The following is a 17,514-nucleotide window of genomic DNA, read 5'->3' on the forward strand; positions in this document are numbered from 1 at the left end:
CAGATACGAGTTGCAGTTCTTTAGGGGTAAAGGGCAAATAGAATATCATTAAAATAATAGTAATGATCGAATTCAATGCTATCCGATGGGGGGGGGGGGGGGGGGGCTCATGGACACCTCGGTAGACACCTCGTCGGCCCATGAAGAAGACACGTACCTCGGCGCAGTGACAATTTTCTTAATAATATAATAATATTTTTATATAGATACGAATTGTAGTTCTTTAGGGGAAAGGGTCAAATCTGTATCCAAGATAAAATACGCTATCCTAAATAACATTAAAATAACAGAAATGATTGGTGGGGGGGGGGGGGGGGCTCGTGGACATCTCAGTAGACAGACATCTCGGCCAAACGATACCTCGGCCCACAAAAGACAACTTGGCACCGACATATCGGCCCATGTAAAAGACGCCTCTGCCCAATGACAATTTTCGGTTGTAACATAATTATATCTCTTTGTACAACAAAACTGTACAATAAACATAAACAGATAATTTCCAAAAACACACTGCAACACTGCATGTGAAGGGAAAATATGTGGGGCGGAAAAGTAGGTGCAATTGCAAAAATACTTATTTATTGATTTAATATTAATTATTTGCATTATTTGATAATGCAACTTAATTCATTTTTATTTCGTGTGAAAAATTAGTTATTTTTCTATTTCTTAAAAAGAACATTAAGTACCGATTTGCTGGCCATAATTGGGTAACGGTTTGTGCCATTATTCTGTTTTTGACATATGACTAAACATATTTTCTCAAAGTACGATAGGAAATATACAATCTAATTAAAATAAGATGTTAGATCCGCTCGCTTACTTGCTACACATCTAATTTTGATTACATTGGGAATTATAGGTTTTTAAGCAATTGAAATATTTTCTTAAAATGATCTTAAAATAATCTAAGAAAAAATATTTCAGTCATTAACTAAGTGCTCAAAAAATGCCTTTAAAAATTACAGTTCTTTCTTGGGATGGCATGGTCAACCCATTTTTAATGAAGTTCCTCTACATATACCCCCCCCCCCCCGAAAAAAAGAGAATTATTAACTAAAACAAATTCCAACTAATTCCCCTCACACATACTGCAGATAAGAATTCAGAAGTTCACACATCACCTTTTTCAACGCCGCTCAAATAAACACAGATCGTCCTAATAAAATTTGAAATTTTGTTTTCCACTTTTGTCTTGTTGGTTTGTTTTTTTTTTTGGTTATTTGTTTTTCTTTGGGGGGGGGATGTGAAAAAATTACAGGATGACGGTGAGACAGCCTTGTATATATGTACTAGTACTGTGTACTGTCAATGTACATATGATTATGTTAATTATTAAACATAAATCACAATACGTGTCTGACAAAGAAGTGTTATGATATGAAACAAAAATAAATCCAAATACATTTTTGTATTTTAATGAAACAGTTTAAAAATCACTTTTTGGAGGTCATATACGTGTATGTTCATGTGGAAAAAATTGTAGTGAAACAAACAGTTTATATGTAAGAATTTTTTGAAAATTGTTTGGCACATATATATCAAAGATACATTTTGGGACTCTTTTGACAAACAAAAAGGTACAGTAAATGTACATAAACACAACGAAACCCACTAAATTGCATGAAATATACATTTTAAAACAAGTCTTAAAAGTTCAAAATTGAACACACTTTTGAAGTTATAAAGTTGCATTACAAAGCAAGATGATATGCTATAATTTTCCCCTCACAACTAAATAAGACTTCAGTTAAGTTAGCATAAAGTCTTGAATGAAACATAGAATCTTCCTCCACCAGATACAAGTAAGAGGTCACCAAAGCAGTATTGCACCCATTGTAACGATCCATTCCTGTGGTCAAGCGGTCAAATTGTCTTATCACTTAGTTTAGCCTTTGATTACCGCAATGGGGCGTAGCTTAATAGCCCTTCGACTAATGCCTGCCATGTGACCTGCAAACGAATATGAAATAAAATTATTGAATACAAAAAATTAGAGTCAGGCACAATATATTTTAGATCCATGACATCAATTGACATCTACATATATTAAGCATATGACTTGGAAGCGGGGGGGGGGGGGGGGCTAGGGGGGACTTAAGTAAGTTGCAAAGTTAGACCTAAAATTTATGGTAGTTAAGAATTTTTTTTTGAAACTATAGGTTAAGCCCCCCCCCCCCCCAAGGATTAGGTGGGTTTTTTTTGTTTGTCAAGATATTTGAGGATTAATCTAGCCCCACCTCCTCCACACTTTCAATTTGCTTTCGACGTCACTGTTTAGTTGTGACTTCTGCCTATACTTACAAGTATCTACAACATCTGTGTCATTTTTGTAAAATGCGGGTGCCTGTGAAAAAGCAAAAAGGGAAAATTAAAATTTAGAAGAGAGTAGGAATTAATTGATATATGTGGAATGTAATATGCAAAAGATCCAATGTTACCTTAAATACCACCTCAAATCTAAAACCTTCTCAGGCCTTTTTTGACAGTTAGAAAACTACTTTTAAATGTTCACGTATAGTAATCATGATACATATTTTCATAAACATCATGATACGCAGGTACTGTAATTTACATAAACGTGATCTGCCAGAAAAACTCTACCATCTTTCAGCATTCGAAATGTATTGCTCAGATTCAGCATCTAAGTCTGTTAATTAAATGCATCAGAATCTAAGGATGTAATTATTCATCTATCCAAAGATCTGTGTATCAAAATCTACCTGTTCTTAACACTTTATCCAGCTCATAAAATAGTAACCTTCACCAGCTACCGAAATTTATGCCCCGGATCTTGTCTAAAAACCTTTCAAGTGCATTCGGCATCTAAATATTTTTAAGTCCATAAGTAGGTCCAGATACACTATTGTTGAATGCCTAGTGAATAGAGGACAAGTAATAGCATAGGACCTCCTCAAAAAACTTTCATCAGGTTCGGAAGCCGACGCCGGGGGTACAACATAAACTTCCTCCTATTTCGTTACGATGAGCTTAAATGATCACTGAATATGAATTAGATAAAAGTATATAAAAAGATGTCAATTTAACCAAAATAAATACATGTACCAGGTACATTTACATTTAAACACACGTAATTCAGCATTGCTGTTAATCATTCTGAGATATCCTTGTTAAACACAATGTAAAACAGTTAAAGTGCTAAAAAATTGTTTCATTGCTTAAACGTTGATTATCTGCTATAAAAAAGTTAATTGGAACAAACAAAACTGAATGACTTTAAACGGATATTTTTTTTAATGAATGAATACTAGTAACACAATTTTCAATACTAAATAAATAGGTGGTATGTTTCTGATTTAAAATGACAACATATATGCATTGTATGAACTCACAAAAATATGATGTTTAAGTAAAACCATTGTCAAACCTTAAATTTGTGTTTACTTTGAATATTTGATTTTCTTTACATTGCCTTCGAAACACTCACACACAAACAGGTTGTCATTATTGTCCACACATAAACCATACGGATACCTAAGATCACAGTTATCAATGTAAAGGAGAAACTGTCCATTCTGATCCAGAATGTGGATACAGTTATTGTAAAAATCTGCTGTCAGGATACAACTCTGACTGTCTGTTGTGATACCACGGGGTTCAAATGGTTTGTTCTTGGTAACTAAGGGATGACCAGTATATCTCCATCTGAGTTTCCCGTCCTGATTAACCACCACTACTACACCAGCCCTACAGTCAGCTACACAGACGTCATGGTTTCTGTTCTCTGTGATGTATTTCATGTCATAACTTCCTGAGTACAAAGGCTTACATTCATCATCAAATTGAATGGTTTGTTTCTTTGTAGATCCCGTATAACGGACAACTTTGGATTCAGTTCCATTATTATTGCCCATGGTAACCAGGAGATCACCAGTAGAGGTGACACAAAGCTTATCAGACACCCATCCCTGTAATCTAATTAATTCCATTGTATGTCCATTCTTTATCTTATTCACTGTACTTGATTTATCATCAGTATATAGAAGATTCCCATCGCTGTCCAAGGCTAAGTCTTTAGGCCGTTTTCCTGATCTTGTGGTGTTTGTCTCATGCAGTGAACCATCTATGTTGAAACATTTGATTTCTTTGGTCACTCCACTTGTCCAAATTTTGTTTTCATTTACACATGTCAAATTATATATATTTGTGTGCCCAGTCTTTATTGTGGCGACAAGCTCTGGTTCATCCAGTAGTTCTTTGGCTGAAGTGTTGGGTTGGGTAATTGACGAGAGGTTTTCTTCGGTAGCTGAAGATAATGGGGTAATCTGTCCAAACAAACTTTCCAGCTGCTCACAGTCTATTAAATTTGGAATAAATGTAGGGGGTGTAACCTTTATTTTAGGTGGCAGCTTGTTGAATTCTCTGATCTTATAGCTGTATTCAATGGTTGGAGTTACTTCCCTAGATTCCTTGATTCCACTCATAGCCAGTAATGTTTTATTTATCAGAGACTGTATCTGATTTATTTCTTCCAAGTGTTTCTGTAAAATGTCTCTGTGTTTCACTTTTATCTCGCCAATTTCAGTTTTCATTTTATTGATGATGATGTCGATATCTCTGTGCCATCTCTCTCCTTGTTTAGAAATTTCTGTTGTAAGCTTTTGATATCCTCCGTCGAGGTTAGCAATCTGATTGTCCAAGTCGAGTGCAATGTCTTCATATTTTGGCGAAATAAGTTTCTGTAACTTCTCCGCATCGTTTTCAATAACTTCTTTCTTTGTCTTGTAAACTTCTAAAACTTCTACAAATATATGACCTCTGTGCTGTTCAGATGCAGTACAAGAAGAACAAACAAAAATGTTATCACAATTCTTGCACTGGTGTTCACAGTTTTTTGGTGTATGTGTTATGCATTTTGGATAAATCGAGGTTGATTTTCGATCCTGGAATCGGACTATTTTATGTGTTTCATATTCGTCTGAGATATGTTCTCCTATACAGGGCCTGCACAGGTTGACATGACAAAAGTCACAGTAACTCTGTGCTATGGCGGTCTCACAAAGGTCACATCGATGAACATCCTGAGCACTAGAGCGGGGATCCATGTTTTCTCTTAAAAATTAATTTTCAGTATACTTGTCATAACAAAATAAGTTACGAATACGTATATACTATAAATCAAAGATATTATTTATAAATATTATTTATAAATATAAATTTTTTTATAAAACGAAAGTAAATTAATATATGTATATATTTTGACTTGGATAAGCATACACAGTCTCACGCTTCGTTATTTTTAAAAAGAAAATTAAGAATAGAAATACATTCTGAGATCAGAAATATCATAAAAATCATATATTACCTAATCAGACAATTTCGTTGTCAAAACATGGCTGGGCGTGTCACCTGATAATAGATATATTTACAATAAGAGTTACTTCCCGTGTCCCACCATTATAGTATTCTTGTATTAGATAGGAGTTGCAGTTCTTTAGGGGTAAGGGGCAAATAGATTATCATTAAAATAATAGAAATGATCGAGTTCAATGCTATCCAATGGAGGGGGGGGGGGGGAGTCATGGACACCTCAGTAGACACCTCGGCCCATGTAGAAGACAGTCGTACCTCGGCGCAATGACAATTTTCTTAATAATATAATAATATTCTTGTACAGATACGAATTGTAGTTCTTTAGGGGAAAGGGTCAAATCTGTATCCAAGATAAAATACGCTATCCTAAAAAACATTAAAATAACAGAAAAGATTGAATGCTATCAAAGGGTGGGGGGGGGGGGGGGGGCTCGTGGACATCTCGGTAGACAGACATCTCGGCCAAACGACACCTCGGCCCACAAAAGACAGCTCGGCCCCGACAGATCGTCCCATGTAAAAGACGCCTCTGCCCAATGACAATTTTCGGTTGTAACATAATTATATCTCTTTGTACAACAAAACTGTACAATAAACATAAACAGATAATTTCCAAAAACACACTGCAACACTGCATGTGAAGGGAAAATATGTGGGGCGGAAAAGTAGGTGCAATTGCAAAAATACTTATTTATTGATTTAATATTAATTATTTGCATTATTTGATAATGCAACTTAATTCATTTTTATTTCGTGTGAAAAATTAGTTATTTTTCTATTTCTTAAAAAGAACATTAAGTACCGATTTGCTGGCCATAATTGGGTAACGGTTTGTGCCATTATTCTGTTTTTGACATATGACTAAACATATTTTCTCAAAGTACGATAGGAATTATACAATCTAATTAAAATAAGATGTTAGATCCGCTCGCTTACTTGCTACACATCTAATTTTGATTACATTGGGAATTATAGGTTTTTAAGCAATTGAAATATTTTCTTAAAATGATCTTAAAATAATCTAAGAAAAAATATTTCAGTCATTAACTAAGTGCTCAAAAAATGCCTTTAAAAATTACAGTTCTTTCTTGGGATGGCATGGTCAACCCATTTTTAATGAAGTTCCTCTACATATACCCCCCCCCCCCCGAAAAAAGAGAATTATTAACTAAAACAAATTCCAACTAATTCCCCTCACACATACTGCAGATAAGAATTCAGAAGTTCACACATCACCTTTTTCAACGCCGCTCAAATAAACACAGATCGTCCTAATAAAATTTGAAATTTTGTTTTCCACTTTTGTCTTGTTGGTTTGTTTTTTTTTTTTGGTTATTTGTTTTTCTTTGGGGGGGGGGGGATGTGAAAAAATTACAGGATGACGGTGAGACAGCCTTGTATATATGTACTAGTACTGTGTACTGTCAATGTACATATGATTATGTTAATTATTAAACATAAATCACAATACGTGTCTGACAAAGAAGTGTTATGATATGAAACAAAAATAAATCCAAATAAATTTTTGTATTTTAATGAAACAGTTTAAAAATCACTTTTTGGAGGTCATATACGTGTATGTTCATGTGGAAAAAATTGTAGTGAAACAAACAGTTTATATGTAAGAATTTTTTGAAAATTGTTTGGCACATATATATCAAAGATACATTTTGGGACTCTTTTGACAAACAAAAAGGTACAGTAAATGTACATAAACACAACGAAACCCACTAAATTGCATGAAATATACATTTTAAAACAAGTCTTAAAAGTTCAAAATTGAACACACTTTTGAAGTTATAAAGTTGCATTACAAAGCAAGATGATATGCTATAATTTTCCCCTCACAACTAAATAAGACTTCAGTTAAGTTAGCATAAAGTCTTGAATGAAACATAGAATCTTCCTCCACCAGATACAAGTAAGAGGTCACCAAAGCAGTATTGCACCCATTGTAACGATCCATTCCTGTGGTCAAGCGGTCAAATTGTCTTATCACTTAGTTTAGCCTTTGATTACCGCAATGGGGCGTAGCTTAATAGCCCTTCGACTAATGCCTGCCATGTGACCTGCAAACGAATATGAAATAAAATTATTGAATACAAAAAATTAGAGTCAGGCACAATATATTTTAGATCCATGACATCAATTGACATCTACATATATTAAGCATATGACTTGGAAGCGGGGGGGGGGGGGGGGCTAGGGGGGACTTAAGTAAGTTGCAAAGTTAGACCTAAAATTTATGGTAGTTAAGAATTTTTTTTTGAAACTATAGGTTAAGCCCCCCCCCCCCCCCCCCAAGGATTAGGTGGGTTTTTTTTGTTTGTCAAGATATTTGAGGATTAATCTAGCCCCACCTCCTCCACACTTTCAATTTGCTTTCGACGTCACTGTTTAGTTGTGACTTCTGCCTATACTTACAAGTATCTACAACATCTGTGTCATTTTTGTAAAATGCGGGTGCCTGTGAAAAAGCAAAAAGGGAAAATTAAAATTTAGAAGAGAGTAGGAATTAATTGATATATGTGGAATGTAATATGCAAAAGATCCAATGTTACCTTAAATACCACCTCAAATCTAAAACCTTCTCAGGCCTTTTTTGACAGTTAGAAAACTACTTTTAAATGTTCACGTATAGTAATCATGATACATATTTTCATAAACATCATGATACGCAAGTACTGTAATTTACATAAACGTGATCTGCCAGAAAAACTCTACCATCTTTCAGCATTCGAAATGTATTGCTCAGATTCAGCATCTAAGTCTGTTAATTAAATGCATCAGAATCTAAGGATGTAATTATTCATCTATCCAAAGATCTGTGTATCAAAATCTACCTGTTCTTAACACTTTATCCAGCTCAAAAAATAGTAACCTTCACCAGCTACCGAAATTTATGCCCCGGATCTTGTCTAAAAACCTTTCAAGTGCATTCGGCATCTAAATATTTTTAAGTCCATAAGTAGGTCCAGATACACTATTGTTGAATGCCTAGTGAATAGAGGACAAGTAATAGCATAGGACCTCCTCAAAAAACTTTCATCAGGTTCGGAAGCCGACGCCGGGGGTACAACATAAACTTCCTCCTATTTCGTTACGATGAGCTTAAATGATCACTGAATATGAATTAGATAAAAGTATATAAAAAGATGTCAATTTAACCAAAATAAATACATGTACCAGGTACATTTACATTTAAACACACGTAATTCAGCATTGCTGTAAATCATTCTGAGATATCCTTGTTAAACACAATGTAAAACAGTTAAAGTGCTAAAAAATTGTTTCATTGCTTAAACGTTGATTATCTGCTATAAAAAAGTTAATTGGAACAAACAAAACTGAATGACTTTAAACGGATATTTTTTTTAATGAATGAATACTAGTAACACAATTTTCAATACTAAATAAATAGGTGGTATGTTTCTGATTTAAAATGACAACATATATGCATTGTATGAACTCACAAAAATATGATGTTTAAGTAAAACCATTGTCAAACCTTAAATTTGTGTTTACTTTGAATATTTGATTTTCTTTACATTGCCTTCGAAACACTCACACACAAACAGGTTGTCATTATTGTCCACACATAAACCATACGGATACCTAAGATCACAGTTATCAATGTAAAGGAGAAACTGTCCATTCTGATCCAGAATGTGGATACAGTTATTGTAAAAATCTGCTGTCAGGATACAACTCTGACTGTCTGTTGTGATACCACGGGGTTCAAATGGTTTGTTCTTGGTAACTAAGGGATGACCAGTATATCTCCATCTGAGTTTCCCGTCCTGATTAACCACCACTACTACACCAGCCCTACAGTCAGCTACACAAACGTCATGGTTTCTGTTCTCTGTGATGTATTTCATGTCATAACTTCCTGAGTACAAAGGCTTACATTCATCATCAAATTGAATGGTTTGTTTCTTTGTAGATCCCGTATAACGGACAACTTTGGATTCAGTTCCATTATTATTGCCCATGGTAACCAGGAGATCACCAGTAGAGGTGACACAAAGCTTATCAGACACCCATCCCTGTAATCTAATTAATTCCATTGTATGTCCATTCTTTATCTTATTCACTGTACTTGATTTATCATCAGTATATAGAAGATTCCCATCGCTGTCCAAGGCTAAGTCTTTAGGCCGTTTTCCTGATCTTGTGGTGTTTGTCTCATGCAGTGAACCATCTATGTTGAAACATTTGATTTCTTTGGTCACTCCACTTGTCCAAATTTTGTTTTCATTTACACATGTCAAATTATATATATTTGTGTGCCCAGTCTTTATTGTGGCGACAAGCTCTGGTTCATCCAGTAGTTCTTTGGCTGAAGTGTTGGGTTGGGTAATTGACGAGAGGTTTTCTTCGGTAGCTGAAGATAATGGGGTAATCTGTCCAAACAAACTTTCCAGCTGCTCACAGTCTATTAAATTTGGAATAAATGTAGGGGGTGTAACCTTTATTTTAGGTGGCAGCTTGTTGAATTCTCTGATCTTATAGCTGTATTCAATGGTTGGAGTTACTTCCCTAGATTCCTTGATTCCACTCATAGCCAGTAATGTTTTATTTATCAGAGACTGTATCTGATTTATTTCTTCCAAGTGTTTCTGTAAAATGTCTCTGTGTTTCACTTTTATCTCGCCAATTTCAGTTTTCATTTTATTGATGATGATGTCGATATCTCTGTGCCATCTCTCTCCTTGTTTAGAAATTTCTGTTGTAAGCTTTTGATATCCTCCGTCGAGGTTAGCAATCTGATTGTCCAAGTCGAGTGCAATGTCTTCATATTTTGGCGAAATAAGTTTCTGTAACTTCTCCGCATCGTTTTCAATAACTTCTTTCTTTGTCTTGTAAACTTCTAAAACTTCTACAAATATATGGCCTCTATGCTGTTCAGATGCAGTACAAGATGAACAAACAAAAATGTTATCACAATTCTTGCACTGGAGTTCACAGTTTTTTGGTGTATGTGTTATGCATTTTGGATAAATCAAGGTTGATTTTCGATCCTGGAATCGGACTATTTTATGTGTTTCATATTCGTCTGAGATATGTTCTCCTATACAGGGCCTGCACAGGTTGACATGACAAAAGTCACAGTAACTCTGTGCTATGGCGGTCTCACAAAGGTCACATCGATGAACATCCTGAGCACTAGAGCGGGGATCCATGTTTTCTCTTAAAAATTAATTTTCAGTATACTTGTCATAACAAAATAAGTTACGAATACGTATATACTATAAATCAAAGATATTATTTATAAGTATTATTTATAAATATAAATTTTTTTATAAAACGAAAGTAAATTAATATATGTATATATTTTGACTTGGATAAGCATACACAGTCTCACGCTTCGTTATTTTTAAAAAGAAAATTAAGAATAGAAATACATTCTGAGATCAGAAATATCATAAAAATCATATATTACCTAATCAGACAATTTCGTTGTCAAAACATGGCTGGGCGTGTCACCTGATAATAGATATATTTACAATAAGAGTTACTTCCCGTGTCCCACCATTATAGTATTCTTGTATTAGATAGGAGTTGCAGTTCTTTAGGGGTAAGGGGCAAATAGATTATCATTAAAATAATAGAAATGATCGAGTTCAATGCTATCCAATGGAGGGGGGGGGGGGGGAGTCATGGACACCTCAGTAGACACCTCGGCCCATGTAGAAGACAGTCGTACCTCGGCGCAATGACAATTTTCTTAATAATATAATAATATTCTTGTACAGATACGAATTGTAGTTCTTTAGGGGAAAGGGTCAAATCTGTATCCAAGATAAAATACGCTATCCTAAAAAACATTAAAATAACAGAAAAGATTGAATGCTATCAAAGGGTGGGGGGGGGGGGGGGGGGGGGCTCGTGGACATCTCGGTAGACAGACATCTCGGCCAAACGACACCTCGGCCCACAAAAGACAGCTCGGCCCCGACAGATCGTCCCATGTAAAAGACGCCTCTGCCCAATGACAATTTTCGGTTGTAACATAATTATATCTCTTTGTACAACAAAACTGTACAATAAACATAAACAGATAATTTCCAAAAACACACTGCAACACTGCATGTGAAGGGAAAATATGTGGGGCGGAAAAGTAGGTGCAATTGCAAAAATACTTATTTATTGATTTAATATTAATTATTTGCATTATTTGATAATGCAACTTAATTCATTTTTATTTCGTGTGAAAAATTAGTTATTTTTCTATTTCTTAAAAAGAACATTAAGTACCGATTTGCTGGCCATAATTGGGTAACGGTTTGTGCCATTATTCTGTTTTTGACATATGACTAAACATATTTTCTCAAAGTACGATAGGAATTATACAATCTAATTAAAATAAGATGTTAGATCCGCTCGCTTACTTGCTACACATCTAATTTTGATTACATTGGGAATTATAGGTTTTTAAGCAATTGAAATATTTTCTTAAAATGATCTTAAAATAATCTAAGAAAAAATATTTCAGTCATTAACTAAGTGCTCAAAAAATGCCTTTAAAAATTACAGTTCTTTCTTGGGATGGCATGGTCAACCCATTTTTAATGAAGTTCCTCTACATATACCCCCCCCCCCCGAAAAAAAGAGAATTATTAACTAAAACAAATTCCAACTAATTCCCCTCACACATACTGCAGATAAGAATTCAGAAGTTCACACATCACCTTTTTCAACGCCGCTCAAATAAACACAGATCGTCCTAATAAAATTTGAAATTTTGTTTTCCACTTTTGTCTTGTTGGTTTGTTTTTTTTTTTGGTTATTTGTTTTTCTTTGGGGGGGGATGTGAAAAAATTACAGGATGACGGTGAGACAGCCTTGTATATATGTACTAGTACTGTGTACTGTCAATGTACATATGATTATGTTAATTATTAAACATAAATCACAATACGTGTCTGACAAAGAAGTGTTATGATATGAAACAAAAATAAATCCAAATACATTTTTGTATTTTAATGAAACAGTTTAAAAATCACTTTTTGGAGGTCATATACGTGTATGTTCATGTGGAAAAAATTGTAGTGAAACAAACAGTTTATATGTAAGAATTTTTTGAAAATTGTTTGGCACATATATATCAAAGATACATTTTGGGACTCTTTTGACAAACAAAAAGGTACAGTAAATGTACATAAACACAACGAAACCCACTAAATTGCATGAAATATACATTTTAAAACAAGTCTTAAAAGTTCAAAATTGAACACACTTTTGAAGTTATAAAGTTGCATTACAAAGCAAGATGATATGCTATAATTTTCCCCTCACAACTAAATAAGACTTCAGTTAAGTTAGCATAAAGTCTTGAATGAAACATAGAATCTTCCTCCACCAGATACAAGTAAGAGGTCACCAAAGCAGTATTGCACCCATTGTAACGATCCATTCCTGTGGTCAAGCGGTCAAATTGTCTTATCACTTAGTTTAGCCTTTGATTACCGCAATGGGGCGTAGCTTAATAGCCCTTCGACTAATGCCTGCCATGTGACCTGCAAACGAATATGAAATAAAATTATTGAATACAAAAAATTAGAGTCAGGCACAATATATTTTAGATCCATGACATCAATTGACATCTACATATATTAAGCATATGACTTGGAAGCGGGGGGGGGGGGGGCTAGGGGGGACTTAAGTAAGTTGCAAAGTTAGACCTAAAATTTATGGTAGTTAAGAATTTTTTTTTGAAACTATAGGTTAAGCCCCCCCCCCCCCCCCAAGGATTAGGTGGGTTTTTTTTGTTTGTCAAGATATTTGAGGATTAATCTAGCCCCACCTCCTCCACACTTTCAATTTGCTTTCGACGTCACTGTTTAGTTGTGACTTCTGCCTATACTTACAAGTATCTACAACATCTGTGTCATTTTTGTAAAATGCGGGTGCCTGTGAAAAAGCAAAAAGGGAAAATTAAAATTTAGAAGAGAGTAGGAATTAATTGATATATGTGGAATGTAATATGCAAAAGATCCAATGTTACCTTAAATACCACCTCAAATCTAAAACCTTCTCAGGCCTTTTTTGACAGTTAGAAAACTACTTTTAAATGTTCACGTATAGTAATCATGATACATATTTTCATAAACATCATGATACGCAAGTACTGTAATTTACATAAACGTGATCTGCCAGAAAAACTCTACCATCTTTCAGCATTCGAAATGTATTGCTCAGATTCAGCATCTAAGTCTGTTAATTAAATGCATCAGAATCTAAGGATGTAATTATTCATCTATCCAAAGATCTGTGTATCAAAATCTACCTGTTCTTAACACTTTATCCAGCTCAAAAAATAGTAACCTTCACCAGCTACCGAAATTTATGCCCCGGATCTTGTCTAAAAACCTTTCAAGTGCATTCGGCATCTAAATATTTTTAAGTCCATAAGTAGGTCCAGATACACTATTGTTGAATGCCTAGTGAATAGAGGACAAGTAATAGCATAGGACCTCCTCAAAAAACTTTCATCAGGTTCGGAAGCCGACGCCGGGGGTACAACATAAACTTCCTCCTATTTCGTTACGATGAGCTTAAATGATCACTGAATATGAATTAGATAAAAGTATATAAAAAGATGTCAATTTAACCAAAATAAATACATGTACCAGGTACATTTACATTTAAACACACGTAATTCAGCATTGCTGTAAATCATTCTGAGATATCCTTGTTAAACACAATGTAAAACAGTTAAAGTGCTAAAAAATTGTTTCATTGCTTAAACGTTGATTATCTGCTATAAAAAAGTTAATTGGAACAAACAAAACTGAATGACTTTAAACGGATATTTTTTTTAATGAATGAATACTAGTAACACAATTTTCAATACTAAATAAATAGGTGGTATGTTTCTGATTTAAAATGACAACATATATGCATTGTATGAACTCACAAAAATATGATGTTTAAGTAAAACCATTGTCAAACCTTAAATTTGTGTTTACTTTGAATATTTGATTTTCTTTACATTGCCTTCGAAACACTCACACACAAACAGGTTGTCATTATTGTCCACACATAAACCATACGGATACCTAAGATCACAGTTATCAATGTAAAGGAGAAACTGTCCATTCTGATCCAGAATGTGGATACAGTTATTGTAAAAATCTGCTGTCAGGATACAACTCTGACTGTCTGTTGTGATACCACGGGGTTCAAATGGTTTGTTCTTGGTAACTAAGGGATGACCAGTATATCTCCATCTGAGTTTCCCGTCCTGATTAACCACCACTACTACACCAGCCCTACAGTCAGCTACACAGACGTCATGGTTTCTGTTCTCTGTGATGTATTTCATGTCATAACTTCCTGAGTACAAAGGCTTACATTCATCATCAAATTGAATGGTTTGTTTCTTTGTAGATCCCGTATAACGGACAACTTTGGATTCAGTTCCATTATTATTGCCCATGGTAACCAGGAGATCACCAGTAGAGGTGACACAAAGCTTATCAGACACCCATCCCTGTAATCTAATTAATTCCATTGTATGTCCATTCTTTATCTTATTCACTGTACTTGATTTATCATCAGTATATAGAAGATTCCCATCGCTGTCCAAGGCTAAGTCTTTAGGCCGTTTTCCTGATCTTGTGGTGTTTGTCTCATGCAGTGAACCATCTATGTTGAAACATTTGATTTCTTTGGTCACTCCACTTGTCCAAATTTTGTTTTCATTTACACATGTCAAATTATATATATTTGTGTGCCCAGTCTTTATTGTGGCGACAAGCTCTGGTTCATCCAGTAGTTCTTTGGCTGAAGTGTTGGGTTGGGTAATTGACGAGAGGTTTTCTTCGGTAGCTGAAGATAATGGGGTAATCTGTCCAAACAAACTTTCCAGCTGCTCACAGTCTATTAAATTTGGAATAAATGTAGGGGGTGTAACCTTTATTTTAGGTGGCAGCTTGTTGAATTCTCTGATCTTATAGCTGTATTCAATGGTTGGAGTTACTTCCCTAGATTCCTTGATTCCACTCATAGCCAGTAATGTTTTATTTATCAGAGACTGTATCTGATTTATTTCTTCCAAGTGTTTCTGTAAAATGTCTCTGTGTTTCACTTTTATCTCGCCAATTTCAGTTTTCATTTTATTGATGATGATGTCGATATCTCTGTGCCATCTCTCTCCTTGTTTAGAAATTTCTGTTGTAAGCTTTTGATATCCTCCGTCGAGGTTAGCAATCTGATTGTCCAAGTCGAGTGCAATGTCTTCATATTTTGGCGAAATAAGTTTCTGTAACTTCTCCGCATCGTTTTCAATAACTTCTTTCTTTGTCTTGTAAACTTCTAAAACTTCTACAAATATATGGCCTCTATGCTGTTCAGATGCAATACAAGAAGAGCAAACAAAGATGTTATCACAATTCTTGCACTGGTGTTCACAGTTTTTTGGTGTATGTGTTATGCATTTTGGATAAATCAAGGTTGATTTTCGATCCTGGAATCGGACTATTTTATGTGTTTCATATTCGTCTGAGATATGTTCCCCTATACAGGGCCTGCACAGGTTGACATGACAAAAGTCACAGTAACTCTGTGCTATGGCGGTCTCACAGAGGTCACATCGTTGGACATCCTGAGCACTAGAGCGAGGATCCATGTTTGCTCTAAAAAAAATATTTTTCGGTATACTTGTCAAAACAAAATAAGTTACGAATACGTATACACCATATAAATCAAAGATATTATTTAGAACATTAAAACGAAAGTACATCAATTAATATATATTTTGGTTTGGATAATCATACCCAGTCTCACGCTTCCTTAATTTTTTAAAAGAAATTTAAGGATAGAAATACATTCTGAGATCAAAAATATCATAAAAATCATATTTACCTAATCAGACAATTTTGTTGTCAAAACATGGCTTGGCGTGTCAGCTGACAATAGATATTTACAATAAGAGCTACTTCCCGTGTCCCACTATTATAGTATTCTTGTATAGATACGAGTTGCAGTTCTTTAGGGGTAAGGGGCAAGTAGAATATCATTAAAATAATAGAAATGATCGAATTCAATGCTATCCGATGGGGGGGGGGGGGCCTCATGGACACCTCGGTAGACACCTCGGTCCATGTAGAAGACACGTACCTCGGCGCAATGACAATTTTCTAAATAATATAATAATATTCTTGTACAGATACGAATTGTAGTTCTTTAGGGGAAAGGGTCAAATCTGTATCCAAGATAAAATACACTATTCTAGATAACATTAAAATAACAGAAATGATTGAATGCTATCGAAGGGGGGGGGGGGGCTTGTGGACATCTCGGTAGACAGACATCTCGGCCAAACGACACCTCGGCCCACAAAAGACAGCTCAGCCCCGACAGATCGGCCCAAGTAAAAGACGCCTCGGCCCAATGACAATTTTTTTCGGTTGTAACATAATCATATCTCTTTGTACAACAAAACTGTACAATAAACTGGACATATAATTTCCAACAACACACTGCAACACTGCATGTGAAGGGAATACATGTGGGGCGGAAAAGTAGATGCAATTGCAAAAATACTTATTCATTGATTTAATATTAATTATTTGCTTAAATGATAATGCAACTTAATTAATTTTTATTTCGTATGAAAAATCAGTAATTTTTGAACTACTTAAAAAGAACATTAAGTACTGATTTGCTGACTATAATATTATTGCGTAACGGTTTGTGCCTTTATTCTGTTTTTGACATATGACTAAACATATCTGCTCAAAGTACATGTACGATAGGAGTTATACAATCTAATTAAAATTAGATGTTAGATCCGCTCGCTTACTCACTACACATCTAATTTTAATTAAATTGGGAATTATAGGTTTTTAAGTAATTGAAACATTTTCTTAAGATCTTAAAATAATCTTAGAAAAATATTTTAGTCATTAACTAAGTGGTCAAAAAACGCCTTTAAAAATTACAGTTCTTTCTTGGAATGGTATGGTCAATCCATTTTTAATGAAGTTCCTCTACATATTACCCCCCCCCCCCAAAAAAAAAAAAAAATAAAAAATTCTTAATTAAAAATTGTTCCCACTAATTTCCCCCACGCATACTGCAAATAAGAATTCAGAAGATCACACATCACCTCTTTCAACGCCGCTCAAATAAACACAGATCGCCCTGATAAAATTTGATTTCAAACTTGAG

General features: G+C 34.7%; 3 protein-coding genes across 3 annotated transcripts; all 3 read right to left on the reverse strand.

Moving 5' to 3' along the window:
- Nucleotides 1-3,264: 3,264 nt before the first annotated feature.
- Nucleotides 3,265-5,459, reverse strand: LOC136274595 (uncharacterized). The gene is made up of 2 exons (XM_066081807.1): nucleotides 5,327-5,459; nucleotides 3,265-5,073 (listed from the first exon to the last, which is right to left on the reverse strand). The coding sequence occupies exon 2, from the start codon at nucleotides 5,064-5,066 to the stop codon at nucleotides 3,402-3,404; it is 1,665 nt and encodes a 554-aa protein (XP_065937879.1). The 5' UTR covers nucleotides 5,067-5,073; nucleotides 5,327-5,459; the 3' UTR covers nucleotides 3,265-3,401.
- Nucleotides 5,460-8,707: 3,248 nt separating this feature from the next.
- Nucleotides 8,708-10,913, reverse strand: LOC136274596 (uncharacterized). Its single transcript, XM_066081808.1, has 2 exons — nucleotides 10,781-10,913; nucleotides 8,708-10,527 (listed from the first exon to the last, which is right to left on the reverse strand). The coding sequence occupies exon 2, from the start codon at nucleotides 10,518-10,520 to the stop codon at nucleotides 8,856-8,858; it is 1,665 nt and encodes a 554-aa protein (XP_065937880.1). The 5' UTR covers nucleotides 10,521-10,527; nucleotides 10,781-10,913; the 3' UTR covers nucleotides 8,708-8,855.
- Nucleotides 10,914-14,157: 3,244 nt separating this feature from the next.
- Nucleotides 14,158-16,302, reverse strand: LOC109619798 (Tripartite motif-containing protein 3). Its single transcript, XM_066081815.1, has 2 exons — nucleotides 16,207-16,302; nucleotides 14,158-15,977 (listed from the first exon to the last, which is right to left on the reverse strand). Exon 2 carries the CDS (start codon nucleotides 15,968-15,970, stop codon nucleotides 14,306-14,308), a length of 1,665 nt encoding a protein of 554 aa, XP_065937887.1. The 5' UTR covers nucleotides 15,971-15,977; nucleotides 16,207-16,302; the 3' UTR covers nucleotides 14,158-14,305.
- Nucleotides 16,303-17,514: the final 1,212 nt, after the last annotated feature.

This window comes from Magallana gigas, chromosome 4 (genome assembly GCF_963853765.1).
Source record: "Magallana gigas chromosome 4, xbMagGiga1.1, whole genome shotgun sequence".
Taxonomy (NCBI): domain Eukaryota; kingdom Metazoa; phylum Mollusca; class Bivalvia; order Ostreida; family Ostreidae; genus Magallana; species Magallana gigas.

Bases quoted from the DNA above. Each gene is read 5' to 3' on its own strand.
- LOC136274595 (XM_066081807.1), bottom strand. From the start codon at position 5,066: ATGGATCCCCGCTCTAGTGCTCAGGATGTTCATCGATGTGACCTTTGT.
- LOC136274596 (XM_066081808.1), bottom strand. From the start codon at position 10,520: ATGGATCCCCGCTCTAGTGCTCAGGATGTTCATCGATGTGACCTTTGT.
- LOC109619798 (XM_066081815.1), bottom strand. From the start codon at position 15,970: ATGGATCCTCGCTCTAGTGCTCAGGATGTCCAACGATGTGACCTCTGT.